Consider the following 15267-nt stretch of genomic DNA (forward strand, 5'->3'; position numbering starts at 1 on the left):
AGTCCATGGGATTTTTCAGGCAAGAATACTGGAGTGGGTTGCCGTTTTCTCCTCCAGGGGATCTTCCCGACCCAGGGATTGAACCCGTGTCTCTGGTGTCTCACGCACTGCAGGCAGACCCTATTCCACCGAGCCACCGGGGAAGCCCTGTGTGGCTCTATTTGAAGGGAGCTGCTGCTCACAGATAGGAATCTGGCCTGCACGTCCCCCAGCTTTTTGGCTTTATAGAAATAGCCCTCGCAGGAGCTGAGCTTCGGTGGGCAGCCTGGTCTTACAGAAGCGGAAGTTGCCGAGGCTTGTCAATGATCTCACTGATGCTCCTGGTCCTGTTGGAGTTCTGTTGGCGAGGTGGTGAGCTCCCCATCACTGGATTTCCGGGTTGCTGGGGCCACGGCAAGGAAGCTGGGCATGCCAGGGATTCTGTTATCAGAGAATCTGGGTGTTTTCTTAAAAGTGGAACTTCTGCCTCCGTGGAGGGGGTGGGACAGGAGCATCCAGTGACCCTGGAGGCCTGGCAGGGGCCACACTCTTGTGTCCATTGTCCTAGAGCCTGGACGGGGTGAGCACGCCTCTGACCATGCTCTGCTTCCCTTCTCATAAATTGAGGACAAGGATTCCTGGCCCTGTTTGAAGGGGACTGGGGTGGCCTCCTTGACCTGCAGCCCAGCTAAGAGAGCGTTCAGGCACACGCTGTGAGAGAGACGGGGACCCCAGGGCCAGGAGATGAGCCCTGGAGGGGGAAGGCTGTGCTCGAGCCTCACTCACATTAGGGACAGCTTTCCCTAGGATGTGACATCAAAGGCCTGCCCCCCAGCCCCCACCACTGGCAGCTGCACCTACAAGGTCCCCTTTCGGAAGAAAGTCCTCCTCCTCCTCCTCCCCAGGGAAGGCTGAGTCACCCCAAGGTGACTGAGCGAGGGGGCTCTGGACAGAAGGAAATGCCCCTCCAGCTGCCCCCCACCCCTACCATCCTCTTTCTAATTCAAAGTACAATTTAAACCTTCTTTGAGGCAATGTCCCGGAATAGTGGGTAGCGGACACGGCTAATCTCCAGCCTCCCGAGACGTCCCAATGAGAGCGGTGGGGTCATCCCCACCCTCCTCTGCCCTGACAGCCTGACAACTCTGGGGTACCAGCTGTATGTAGCCTGCAGCTGCTCACAGCCAGAGGACCTACTGTGTGCCAGGTGCTGGGGAGGCGGGAAGGGCAAGCCCTTGGTCCCTGTGCTCCCGGGGGGACGGACCCCAACCGTGAAGTATCAGAGGAGACACGATGCCATGCGTTCGGCAGTAACGAAGAGGAACCAACCCCCTTCTCCAGGAGCCTCTGGGGAGAAAATGGGATGGTGAACGAGGGTGGGATACGAGGAAGAAAGTGACACAGGTCAGAAGACAGGGAGTCATCGGGAAAGCCTGAGACGGGAGAGGTGCCGAGGACCGCGAGGGGTGGGTGGCATCACTCGGGGGTGGGGAGGCATCTCAGGGCCAGGAGTAGGGTAAAGCTGGTGCCAGGGGCTGAGTGGGGGAGTGATGGAGGGGACAGTACTGGCCCACAGGTCTGGGCTGCAGGTGAGGGGTCTGGGCCGCAGGAGACACGGGGGCGCTCACGCCTGGGTGTGCAGGCCTCGCCCTCCTCGTCTACACTGATGCGGCAGCACTGGGAGTAAAGCGGGTTCCCCGGGTGACGTCTCCAGGCCGTCCCACACCTAACGCGAGGCACAGAGTCCAGGCCCCTCTGGATGGGCCCCATGACTGGTCAAGGCCACCGAGATGAGTTTGAAATTGATTTCCTGCCCGCCCTGCGGCCGAAGTGGAAAGGGCTTATTGGCCCATAGATTGACTGGGTCCCAGTGACATTGAAAAAGTCATTCAGCCATGCCCGACTCTTTGCAACCCCATGGACTTATAGTCCACAGAATTCTCCAGGCAGAATACTGGCCTTTCCCTTCTCCAGGGGATCTTTCCATCCCAGGGATCGAACCCAGGTCTCCCGCATTGCAGGCAGATTCTTTACCAGCTGAGCCACCAGGGAAGCCCAAGAATACTGGAGTGGGTAGCCTATCCCTTCTCCAGTGGGTCTTCCCAACCCAGGAATTGAACCAGGGTGTCCTGCATTGCAGGCAGATTCTTTACCAACTGAGCCATCAGAGAAGCCCCATACTGGGTCCCAGGCTGGTCTGTAAACCCTGGAATGGAGCGGAAAATGGTGCTGATGTGCTTGTATGTTTATAGGTTTGCTGAGATTCTTAGCAGGGTCCCCTTCCAGAGGAGAGGTGATAGCCGCTGTCCTCCCAGGCGAGGGGGCATGTATTGCCGACCGGCCTGCACTAGAGAACCCAGCAGGTTGAGGGGGGCTGGGGGGCAGGCCGCAGCTGAACAGCAGAGGTGGTGGGCCAGCGGGGGTGTCCTGCAGGCACGGGGCTCCTTACCAGGGCCCACGACCCATTTAGAGACCCACAAAAGTGCTTTACTGTCCTTTAAAATCAGAAGAAGAATAAATAAAGTTTTAGGTCACGGAAACATTTCGATATATAATAGGAATATATTCTTTTTTTTTTTTACGCCAATGCAGCTGCAAAATAGAAGTGTTAATATCTTTTACGGAGGAAGTGGCCCGCAGAGGCCCAAATGCCTGAGGCCCCCAGAAGTCATTTTGCACCCCTAGATGGCTGAGAGGAGCCGATTCTGGAAACAGGGAGAGAATCCGTCGTTGGTCTCTCCCACTGGCTTTCTTGGGAGATAAATTCGTCTTTGCAGGTCTCAGAGGGGCCCTGGTGGATTCTTTCCAAGCTGGTAGCTGATCCACCAGCCTCCCTGCTTTCCTGACACTCCTGAGGGATGGGTCTTTCTGGGTGACCTGCCTGTCTGGACTCCGTGAGGTCAAGAGACTCGTTCAGGGGCTGCTGTGCCCCCCAAAATCTCAGCCTTCCTGGCTGGACGCACCCAAAGTCTTCACTACCCCATCACCCGTGGTTCCTTTGTTCCGAGCTCCTCTGTTCCGATATGACAGCATCTTCTCCAAAGAGAAATTCTTGGAAGTAAGGAACGTGCAGTTTTCTGACAGCAGACGGGTGGGGGTGGGGAGGCGGCGGGCATGGGAGCCTGGGGAGGGCTTTCTGTTTTAGAACCAGTATCAGCAATTTCCACCCCCCTCCAGGAGATTCCCCTGGTGCGTTTTATGTCGAGAGAAGGTGGCCCAGCAACATCACAGTTTCTCCAATTACCCTTTAGTACCATAAATAGATCTGAAAAATGCCAACTCTTCCAGGTAGTAGAAACGCCGAGCATCATTTTGAAGAGTGACGGCCAAGAGGGGGGAAAAAAGTCCTGTAATTTCATTAAAAATTTTACTTCAAGTGACTGTTAAAAAGGAGGGATGGGTGAAATTAAAATTCAATCAGGTCATGAGCAATGGAGGGTAAATAATATTTTTAAAGGACAGCTGAGGTGGAAACGTCGATGAAGACCCACCTATTAAAATACACTTTATCCCTCAAACAAATTTGATGTAAAAATGCCGTTTTCCGCAGATCAGTAATGTTCCTCCATTTATTTTCTGCTGACTGATTTTGATTTATAGGGATCCTTTCAAAGCTTAGTTCTCAACTCTCTTTTTTTTTTTTAAACACTGGGTTGCGTGCCTGTGAAGGCGGCTGATTGATGGAGGGCTTGAGCAGGCTCTCACCTGCTCTCTGTTAAGGCCCAGCCCAAGACGGGAGCCCAGCACCTCCCAAGGGGAACTGGCAGCAGGGAGTGAGCAGGGGCCTCCAGGGAGCTGGGCAGCTGTGCAGAGCCTCCCAATGGCCCCTGCTATCTGGGGCTGGCTCTCTGTTTGAAGGGGCACCTGGAGCAGTGGGAGGGGTCCCTAACTGTGGAGTCAGGCAGCCCCCAGTGGAGACCCCAGCCCTGCCCATTCCCAGCCGTCACCTCCTACAAGCTGAGCCTCAGTGTCCCCATCTGGAAGATGGGCGAGTGCCTGTATCAGTGTCCTGGGATGGCCATAGCAAAACACCACAAACAGCAGAGACTTATTCTCCCAGGGTCTGGAGACTGGAAACCCAAAGTCAAGGGGTTGGCAGGGCTGGTCCCTTCCCAAGCTGTTGAGAGAGAGTCTGCCCCAGGCCCCTCCCCCAGCTTCTGGGGGCTGCTGGCCATTCTTGGGGTTCCTTGGCTGGTAGATGCATCCACAGGCTCCAGGGGGACATCCTTTGTGGGGGCTGCATCTAACCCACCACGTCCTGGGTCTGTGGGGGCTCAAAGCAGGAGGCGGGCAGAAGGTTCCTGAAGTCTTCCCAAACAGATGTGCCTGGGAGGAGCTCCTGGGAGGAGTTAGGATGTTCCCGGATGGGAGAGGAAGACCCGGCAGGACATGGGCGCTTAGATACAGCAAGCTGAAGGCTGAGCGCAGCAGGGTGGGATCAAGAGAAAGGATGAGGGGCGGGGCCTGTTCCAGTGGGCGGGGCCTGTTCAGGTAGGCAGGGGTCTCTTCCAGGTGTGCAGCTGTCTGTCCTGCCTGATTGGCACGTGCCATCCACCTGTGTGTGCACTTGCTCATTCATTCCCGAACCCTGGCGAATGCTGCCACAAAGGTGGGGCTGGAGACCCGGCCCTGGCTCCGGATGCTCTGGGGGTCAGCCTGTCTGTGTGGTGGCTTTGAGGCATTACGAATAAATCAGCCTTAATATAGCCTTTTGTTTGGACGAGGGCTCTCAGAGGATTGGTGAAACACTGACATGCTGCGATCTGAAATTGGAACCGTAAAACATCCAGCGCAAAGTCAGTGGAGAGCCTACTGGGGACTTGGCCAGGTTGCAGTGGGCTTGCGGCGGGCTAGGGTGGGATGGGTGCCCCGACCCTGAGCCCAGCCTGGTGCCCAGGGCCTGACCCTCCAAGGTTGAGGAAAGCCCATCAGTGTGGGGAATCTGTCAGCTGTCAGGCAGCACTGGGGTCCGTGAGCCCGGGGCTCCACTGCCAGCTAAGCTCTTTAGCTCCAGGATAGCTCTGAGTCTGCTTTACCAGGCACCTCCAGGGGCCAAAGCTCAGGATGGGCATTCGATTACAGCAGGAAGCATGCTCTGGTGTCCTCCAGCCCCACACTGGCGAGTCCAACCAGGTTGCGCTGGGCAGAGGGCCTCCTTTCTTCCAGCCGGACTCCCAGAGGCCTCGGGGCTGTGTTCTCACGTCAGGGCAGCCTCCCTTGGTGTGCCCGCACGTGCCTACCTGAAAAATGGGGACAGAGTGGTTCCCGGCAACCAGGGCTCTTGGGAGGATTAAACGAGCTGACATCTGGGAAGTGCTCAGCGTGGGACCCAGTAGAGTAAATCCGTCTGCTTTTCATGCATCATGATGATCAGGAGGAGGTTTTCCTGGTCCGGTGCGCTTGCTGCTGCCGAGCTGGGCTCTGTGGGCTGGAAGCGAGTCTAGAGCCACACCTGCTGCCCAGGAGGGCCGGGCAGCTGCGTCGGGAAATGGGTTCAGGTGAACAGTGTGCCTCGGCAGACGACTGCACTTCAGCTGCCAGTGTGGATACCGCGGGGCCCTGGAGAAGCCCCCAGGGACCCTACCCCGGGGCGCCTGCCTCTTGCTGTCTCTCCCAGGGAGAAGGGGCTGTGGCCGCTGGTGGGCGGGGTCACAGGTTCAAGGCCACGGCTCCTGTGAGCTGTTCTTTTCCTCGCCTCGACGTCCTTTTTTACTTCTTGCATCCCCGGCCCTGGCTGGTCCCCACGTGCTGGGCACCCCTGGGCCGGGCCTGCCCATCACGCGGAGGGACCCCACCATGGCTGCTGCTGTGAAGGTGTTTTTATGGGCCTTGGTCTCCAACACGGGACCGGGTGGAGAGCGGAGATGGGGTGGCCGCAGGCTCAGCCGTGTCTCCAGGCGCCCTCGGGGTGCGGGGAGGTGGGAGCTTGCACAGTCTCCATCTGTTTATTTCTGTGTGCATCCGGCTGGTGTGTCTCCCAAGTCTCCCTCTCTTTTTATTTATTTAAAAATAACAAGAAGTTACAGAAATAGTGCCAAGACCCGTGTGCCCTTCACCTGGCTTCTTCTGATGACATTGCTCTATGCACCTCAGCGAGCCAGCAGAACCTGGAAACTGGAATCTGAGCCTCCTTTGCAGGGAATCCTGCCTTTGGGTTGAAGCTGGTGCCCAGATCCAAACTGCTGTGTCTCCCTTGTTTGGCCAACATCCTCTGTGTACATCTGTGTCCTTCCTCCTAGGAGGGAGCGGAACCAGTGCCCTCCCACCCAGAGCCTCACGAAACCCCCCTCCCCCTCCCCAAGCCTCCAAAAGGCCGTCCTTAGACTGCCTTGTTGTCTTGGCAGAAGCTTCTGAACAAGGGCTTCTGTAGGGTCACCTGGCTTCTGCATCCACAGAGAGCAGCGGTCGCCCCTTCCCAGGGCCGCCCACCTCCCCTCCAACCTCCTCTGCTCCTGGAAGCGCCAGCTGCTCTCTCCCTGCTTTTCCTAAGCTTGGGGGTAAGGGTAGGGAGGAGAGATTGCTCAGATACCAGGGAGATGAAGTGAGGTCCTACTAGGGACTTGCTGGGTGGCCTCTGACCTCTATTCCTGTGACCAGGACAGAATGGCTGAATGGGGTCAAAGCTCTGTGACCTCAGAAAGGGATCCTACTTCGGGCTGGGTGTCTCAGAGCGTGGCGAGGCATCACCAAGGTCCTGGGTGTCACCTTCATTGTTGAGGAGGGAAGGCACAGTCCATTGGCCAGCCCCCCTCGGTTGAGTCGGTGGGGTGCCAGGCCCTTCACACGTGTTATCATCACACTTTGTCATCACAGCCACTCGGAGGCGTGTGGCCTTAATCCTCCAGTGTTGTAAGCGAGGAAGTGACACCAGAGCAAGGAAGGGCACGACGCAGCAGTGTAGGTTCACCCACGGGCTGTGTATCTTCCCCTGACATGGGTCTCACCCTGGTGCTGGGCTTCAGGGCAAAGCAGATGGTGAGGGGATGGGGCTCAGCCCCCAAAACATTGTGCTTGAGCTCACGCCCGCTGTCGGAAAATCTGATGTAATCAAATCAGCAGCCTAGTCCGGAGACATCCTGGAAGACTTCCTGGAGGAGGTGGCAGCTATGCTGGCCCAGCAGGTGAAGAGGTGCAGGGGTCTGGGCCAGGGAATAAAGGCGGATGGGCGCAGAAGCGGGCAGAGGAGCCTATGGTGGTGGATAGGTAGGTCTGACTGTTCACTGATTTATTTAACAATCTTCTCATAGATATTTCCTTGTCACGTACACTAACGCATATGATGCTTCCCTGGTGGCTCAGATGGTAGAGAATCTGCCTGCAAAACAGGAGACCCAGGTTTGATCCCTGGGTTGGGAAGATCCCCTGGAGAAGGACATGGCTTCCCTCTCCAGTATTCTTGCCTGGAGGATTTCATGGACAGAAGAGCTTGGTGGGCTACAGTTCAGGGGGTCTCAAAGAGTCAGATACGACTGAGTATCTAATACTTTCACTTTTACTTCATAGCAACTCACCTACACTGCCACACACAATGCTTCTCGGGAGTATCACCAAACAAGTGCTGCCCAGACCATGAGATGCAGAACAGTATTTCACAGAGAAGTCCCATGCCACCTCCTGTCCCACCCCAACCCTGAATCTAGCACTTGCTGGAACCCTATTTGTCCCCAAACTTTAAACCTAACCCTCACCCTAAACTTCACACAAACTCTAACTTGAGTCCCAGCTCTGCTGCTGCTGCTGCTAAGTCGCCTCAGTCGTGTCCGACTCTGTGCAACCCCATAGACGGCCTCCTACCAGGCTCCACCGTCCCTGGGATTCTCCAGGCAAGAACACTGGAGTGGGTTGCCATTTCCTTCTGCAATGCATGAAAGTGAAAAGTGAAAGTGAAGTCGCTCAGTCGTGTCCGACTCCTAGTGACCCCATGGACTGCAGCCTACCAGGCTCCTCCGTCCATGGGATTTTCCAGGCAAGAGTACTGGAGTGGGGTGCCATTGCCTTCTCCGAGTCCCAGCTCTAACTGTGGCCCTAACCTAGCTCACTGTGCACCCACCAGCCTCATTCCATCTCTGCTCCAGCCCTGGGATCCGACACAGCGTCTGTGTCACAGATGAGGAAACTGAGCCCCCAGGAGCACAGGGCTCCTCAACAGTGGAGCCAGGATTCAGACCAGACCCCTTGGGCTCTGGGAACATGGTCGTCCCCTTGTGAAGTCCTCCGGGCTCTGCAGAGGAGCCTGGAGCCAGGGGGCCCTGGGCACTGAATCCAGAGGGAGGGTGTGGCAGGTGGGGACCCAGGCTGTCTGCTCTGCGGAGGTTTCAAATGTCTGGTGCCATCGGCAGCCTTGACTAGTGCGTTAATGGCCCAGTTGGGAGTGAGACCCTCCAGGGAGGCTCCTGGAGCATGTGGGGAGTTCCCTAGCATGGAGAGTCCAAGAGGGCTTCATGGAGGAGGGGGAAAGGACGGGGCAGGTGAGCCTCCTGGGGTCGCGGCAGTGAATGAGGACACCCACACAGTCTCGGGTGTCTACTGGAAAGTGCTGGGCTCTGCCAAGGCCCGACTCTGGAGAACTAGCACCCTCCACGTGGCTTTCTGAGCCTAATGAATCTCCACCCTTCCCCTCCGGGGCCTTTAGCAGAGAGAAACAGGATTCCTCTCCTGGGTAAATAAATGTGGAATTGATTTCTCTTAACCAGAATTGACTTCTTCATGGAGGATGCATCTGGGCAAAGGCGTCCACTGCTGAGCCCACGGCCTTCCTGGGGGGTGGGGAGTGGGCTGTCCGGCTGCCTTGTGGTCAGCAGGAAGTCCCTTCCTCTTCAGCTTGGGCTGGTGAGAACTCCCCAGGAGGCTGTTCTAGAAGGAGCCACGGGAGGGTCTGGTTCTAGTTCTGCCGTCTCCAGTGTGCCTCTGGGGGTGGCCACTGCCCCTCCCACGGCTTCCCATGCGAAGTGGGAACCAGGGGCCCATTTACAGGGCTGTTGGGGGAAACTCCTCATGCGAAGAGTTGACTCATTGGAAAAGACCCTGATGCTGGGAGGAATTGGGGGCAGGAGGAAAAGGGGACAACAGAGGATGAGATGGCTGGATGGCATCACCGACTCAATGGACGTGAGTTTGAGTGAACTCCGGCAGTTGGTGATGGATGGGGAAGCCTGGCGTGCTGCAATTCATGGGGTCGCAAAGAGTCGGACACGACTGAGAGACTGAACTGAACTGAACTGAACTGGGGGAAACAGTGGGAGAACATGCGTTCTCTCCTGGCCTCCTGTGTGCAAGTTTTCGGGGAGAAGCCTGGTGCTTCTGCGGGGCAGGGGTCTGCACCCGCCCCTGTATCATGATTCACAGCCATGTCTGGGTTGGGGGTGGGGACCCTCCGGGTCGGGACCTCCTTTGGTTTTCCGTCACTTGGTCCGACCCCCTCGCTGCCCCCGAGGGAGCAGGACTACTTCAGAGTCCAGGCAGCCTGGCTCAGTTAGGAAGGGATTTGTCAGCGTGCTTCACTGGAAGCAATTATTAAGCACCAGCTGAAAGCTTTCATCAGGGTCCAATCTTCGCCAACCATGTACACCAGCCCCACCAGCATGAAAATGAGCATTTTTTTTTTCATGTTTTGAAGGTAGGAGGAAGAAAGACTATGACCAGATATGAGGGTTCATCAGAGGTGAGGTGCCCTGCAGTGGATCTGTGGTCCGAGGTCACACACACACACACACACACATGCACACATGCCCCTGATGTGTGGAGGTGGAGTGGCTGACAGGCCAATGGTTCAGAGGGCTGCAGATAGTAAAGGGTCCCCAGTGGAAATCACTCCTCCTCCCCTCTGCCAGCCCTCCCCCTCCCCCAAAGGCCACCCTGTAAAAAGTCCCTTCTGTCCCCTCTAGCGTGTCATCATGCATCTTTAAGCAGAAATGAGTATCGACCCTTATCCTCGCTCCCTTTTTTAATGGAGGTAAAATTCAAGGAACATAAAACCTACCATTGGAACCATGCTGCAGAGTTCAGCTCAGGGGGTCTGCCTCTCCTGTTTGGAACACAGAAGGGACACGGCGCTGTTCCTTCCCGGCCCCACTCGCTGAGCTGGCCTCCTGGCGGGGTTGGGAGGAGGTCCTTTCTGGAGTCTCCATGGTACGTCTGCTCTTGGACGCTGCCCCACGTTGCTGTGGGCAGCTGCGTCCCAGTGAGTGGGCCAGGCCTGTGGCTGGGTCTGCGTGGAGCTTCCAGTCTCCAGCTGTTATAAATGGTTTGCGGGCAGTCACTCGGGACACCCTTCAGTTCATGTGTACGGGGACATCCATGGAAGAGCTCCCTGAGTGGAAGTGCCGGGCCATGGGGCGATGGGCCCTGATTCTGCCGGCTGTCGTGTTCCCACTGCAGTGTGTCCCGGGGCCCGGAAAGAGCTCCGTCGTGAGCCCGTCCTGCCCGCATCTCTCCCGTCTGTCCTGGTCCAGCCTGTACCTCCCTGGACGGGCATCCTTCTAAGCGCAGGGAGTGAGTGAGGACACCAGGGCCCGCCAGGGCTGGTCCGGGAGGAGGTCTTCATCCTCGAGACGTGGGCCCAAGAACAGCTCTGCTGTTGGGTGAGGCGTTGGCTGAGTCCTACATTATCCCCGTGGATGAAGGGGGATGCTGGGCTCAGAGAGGCCAAAGGCCGTGGCGACACGAAGCAGGTCTAAGGCTCAAGGTAGGGAGGTGCCTTAGCACCTCCATCCATACAGAAAGTCGGGCGCCTCGTTTACATTGAATTAGGCTGCGTCCAGGCTCCTCTGGGGCCCCCAGGGTGGTCTCCTGAGAACAGAACATGGAACTCTTATGAAACTGGTGCAATTTCCAATTCACTGTGAATGTTCAGGTGATTTTATTTTTTTTCCAGTCAGTGATGTCAAAATGCCTCCCTCCTGTGTTTTGATCATCAGCCCGTTCCCCTGGAAACTGGGATTCCCTGTTGGCTCAGACAGTAAAGCGTCTGCCTGCAATGCGGAAGACCCGAGTTTGATCCCTGGGTCGGGACGATCCCCTGGAGAAGGGAATGACAACCCACTCCAGTGTTCTTGCCTGGAGAATCCCATGGGCGGAGGAGCCTGGCGGGCTGTAGTCCATGGGGTTGCAAAGAGTCGGACATGACTGAGCAACTACACTTTTCTTTTCTTTTTTCTCCTGGGAACTAATGCTTGCCTGTGTGCATGCTCAATTGCTCAGTCATGTCCGACTCTTTGGGACCCCATGGACTGTAGCCCACCAGGCTCCTCCATCCATGGGATTTTCCAGGCAAGAGTGCTGGAGTGGGCTGCCACTTGCTCCTCCAGGGGATAGACCCAGAGACTGAGAGACATGGAGCTTGAAGGGTCTGCCCCCAGAGCAGAGGGTTCTTCCCGTTGCCAACTGCAGAATCAGGGGTGTCAGCTGGGCCTGTCCGGCTCTCCCCAGGTGCCAGGCTGATCAGCTGGGCAGTTCCTTGGGTCCACCCCCAGACAGGCACAACCTGGGTCCTGGCCTCTGGACCCCTATTCTCCTCCTGCTTAGTGTGGTGCCTGGAGGGTGAGTCTACCCCCCAGCAGGAAGAGGGGTGGTATGCTCTTGATGGAAGAGTGGCTTGTGAGCAGGCGACCAGGGCATCCCCTCTGCCTGGCCTCACTGCCTTCATCGTCGTCACTTTGGGAAATGCCGTCTATATTTCTGCCAATGAGCGGTTCGAGTGCTTGCTATACAGCAGGCTCTGTGCCCAGCACTGGGACATAAAACAAGACACAGCTCCCCCTCCCTCAAAGGGCTCGTGACTCAGGGTGGTGACAGACTTGTGGGCTGTGCTGGGGGAGTGGGAAGCACAGGGTCTGAAGGACTTTGGAAGAGACAGTGAATCCACGGGAGGAGCCTGGGGGACTTCCTGGAGGTGGTGTCAGTCTGCAATCTGAATGCTGAGTAGGATTTAACCCAGGCATTAGAGGTGGGAGGTGGGGTGAGAGGAAGAGGGTCCCACGATGAGGACCAGCTTGTGCAAAGGCCGGAGCTTAGAATGAAGGGGGTGGGCATGAGTCGGGAGTCTCACCCAGAGGGGGTGGGAGGGGGTACCCCTTGGCGGTGGCCCACTGTGGCAGGACAGAGTCCACACCGGCAGAAGCTGCAGGGAGACTGAGCTCGGTGCACAGAGGGGCCCGAGCCCCAGGCCGGGGCGGAGCCCCCCACCGTCCAGGCGTGCAGGCAGAGCCCGGATGGCGGCTGTTCTGCAAGGATGCGAGGCTGACAATCCCGCCCTGGACGGGGCCAGGCTAAACAGACTTTGAGGTCCCTTCCAGCCGCCATGCTCCCGCTTCTTGAAATCCCCTCTGGGAACAGCAAGACGATAAAATATAAATCAATAGGTTAAAAATACGCTTGTCTCCTGCACGTCCAGGGCCTCTCACTCTGCTGTCTTCCCCCATCTTCAGAGGATTCCTGCTTGACTCGGGCAGCCCGAGAGCCCAGCAGGAGAAAATCGCTTTGTTCCCGAGCAAGGCAGGCCGATCGCGCCTCCATTGACAAGACCTCGGGTTTTTTTTTTAATCATCGCTACCTCTAAAATGCATACTGTCCCATTTCACTTGACATCTCCTCCTTATATCTTCCCCGCTTTAATCACCAGGGAAAGAAAGATCAGCCAGACTCCAGCAGTGACTATGCCCCCAAGACGGAGAGCAGCAAAGTCCTGCTCGCCAGAAGGCGCCAAGCTTGGGGATGGCCCGTGTGGTGACCCCAAATTAACCAGGCCGACCGCTCTGCTGGGCCCCCGGGGGCTGGTCCCGCTTCACCTCCCGGGGCTCCCATGGCAACGGAAATGTTAGGAGCTGCTAATAGGGTCTGGCAGTGAGTGAAATGAAATTTGACGTACGTGGAAATGCAGAGGCTTGTGAAGAAATTGGGGAGAGGGGGCCCCTTTCTCGCCCGGCAGGTGAATGAAGTCTTGTTACCTTGCTGTTCATACATTCTGGGGCGGGGGGGATGGGGAACTTTTGGCTGCTTATGTGCATTTATTTTCATTTTTATAAACAGCTGTATTTTCTGCACAGGCCTGGAATGGAGACGCTTTGTTAAGTTAGGGCCCAGTGTGTGTGGTGAACAGTTTAACACCAACGACAAAAATCGTGTGTGCCTTTGATGATTCGTGCCCGCCTCCTCCCCACCCCCCATGCCCCCCCAGGTCCCAGCTGTCCCTGCCCGCCTTCCCAACCCGCTGTCATCGGCTCTGCCGTCGGCTGCCGCTCCGGGGAACGTTAATAACAGCACATACTTCAGGGCTGCCCTAGCCTTGCCTGAAGCCCCCAGCTGCTCTTTCTGGCCGCCTTCTTGTTCTCGAAGGCGTGGGTGGGGACAACGCCCCTCTTACAAAGCCTCACCCGATACGTTCCTGCTCACTGGGACCACCTTCTCCTCGGCTCCCTGGGGCCACAGTCTGAGACAGTCCAGGGCTGAGCTGGGGAGATTCCTGCTGAGTGGCATATACCGCTGGGTGGACCTCACCAGCATGGGACGTTCCGAGAGTCATTGTGAAGTGCAGAGTGACTTTTTGGAGCAGAAACCAGCATGGGGTCTGAATGCTCTGGGGCTTGGCGTCTGGGACTCATAGGAAGAGCCCCCCCACCCCATCCTGGGTAGGGGAGGGTCATCATACCCCACCCTGTCGAGAACCCTGAAAGCCCCTGATCTCTGCCTTTATCTCTGTTGCCATCACAGGTGATCTTGATCCTGACCAAGTATTACCACGCAGACATGGGGAAGGTTCTGGAAAGTTCTCTGTGGCGGTAAGTCAGCCCGAGGGCGGGCCTCATCTCCTCCGGTACCTGCGCATCTCCAAGGCTGGGGCTGAGATCCTGGGGGCGGGCTGGAGCAGCCTCCTCTCGCTGGAGGCCTCTCGACTTCCCTTCCACTGGAAAATGCGTGTAGGAGAAGGTGAAGGCCAGTTAGGAGTCCCGTCAGCGGCGCACGACGGGCTGCAGCACAGACAGGCGTTGGAGGGTGTCTTTGCTTTCTTCCCTTTCTGTCTGTGCTCCTTCCCCCTGCTGTTGTCCTCCCTGGGGGAAGGGGGGCTGCCTTGTGAATTCAGGTCAGTGCACAATTTCCTCTGCTTGTGCTCCGAGCTTCCGACACAGCTCCCGGAGTCCCCCAGACACGCCGATTATCCTCACGGTCCGGGGGTCTTTCTCTCTGGCTCAGTCCAAGAGCTTGGAAAATAAAGAACCCACCACTGCCGATGGGCGCTATCTGTCTGTATGTGAAATGTGAGTTCAATCCAAGAGTTAGGCGGCCTCTTTGAAGGTTTCAAGGAGGTGGGTGAGGAGGAGGCCTGGAGATGTCATTTGGGTTATGATCAGCTTTGTATTTGTGTCTGCGGCATGGCAACGCACTCGAGTGTTCTTGCCTGGAGAATCCCATGGACAGAGGAGGCTGACGGGCTACAATCCATGGGGTCGCAGAGTGGGACTGAAGTGACTTAACATGCAAGCTCCCTGGAAGGGGAAGGAAGGGTCCCAGCGTCGTGGGCTGGGGTTTCAGTGCATCTCTCAGGTGAGGATGCTGTGTCCTGGGGGCACCACTCGATATTTTCACATTCTCTGCGTGTTGAATCATTTTGCTTTCCAAGACATGTTTCTCAAGTAATAATTAATTCTTTTTTTTTTTGTATTTGAAATCTATTAAAAACACAGAAACCTGCTGATCAGGACTCCTGACATGCATGTCGCCACCTTGAGTTGATTTCCTGTCGGCCTCTGGCTTTGCTTTTAGCGAAGGGGCCTCATGATTGATTCCTAGTTGGTTCTTACCGAGGAATTGCCCTGATGCTCCTGGAAGTTGCTGAAATGACCCCTGAGTTGGCTGCATCCTTTGCCAGATGAGGAGCAGGGTGGCCTTGTGTGGGCGTGGTCGCCCTGGTGCTGATGTGGGGAGTGGGCAGCCGTGCATTTTCCTTCCCTTTTCCAGCAGAAGAGCCTTTCCGAACCCGCCCCTTTCAGCCCCAGATTTGCCTCCCAGACTCGCCAGCCTGCTTTCCAATTCCACGCCAGTCTCAGGATAAGGAGCCTGCCACAATGCTTTGTAGCCAGGATCCCCTCTTCTTTATGTGTTGGGACGTTTCAATTTCGTGCCTCGAAGCACCTCATCCAGCAAGGAACCTGCTTTCAGAAATGCTCCTCCGGGGGTAGATAAGGCTGTTTGTTCATTGTTTGGGATGAGAGCGGAGAGTGGCGTGAGCTTTAAAGCTGCAGTGAAATCTCATTGGTTGCCCTTTAAAAGTTCTCATTTGGGCACTGGTTTCCG

The 15267-nt window shown here is 56.6% G+C and overlaps 1 protein-coding gene across 1 annotated transcript in view; it reads left to right on the forward strand.

Annotated features, from left to right (window-relative positions):
• SORCS2 (sortilin related VPS10 domain containing receptor 2) overlaps positions 1-15267 on the forward strand; it is a 329996-nt gene that overhangs the window by 15799 nt on the left and 298930 nt on the right. Inside the window, exons 9-10 of the mRNA XM_055587427.1 lie at positions 2924-3037; positions 13687-13754. Of these exons, the coding sequence (XP_055443402.1) occupies positions 2924-3037; positions 13687-13754 (182 nt within the window). The remainder of the gene's footprint in view (positions 1-2923; positions 3038-13686; positions 13755-15267) is intronic.

Source organism: Bubalus kerabau, chromosome 7 (assembly GCF_029407905.1).
Source record: "Bubalus kerabau isolate K-KA32 ecotype Philippines breed swamp buffalo chromosome 7, PCC_UOA_SB_1v2, whole genome shotgun sequence".
In the NCBI taxonomy this organism is placed as follows: domain Eukaryota; kingdom Metazoa; phylum Chordata; class Mammalia; order Artiodactyla; family Bovidae; genus Bubalus; species Bubalus kerabau.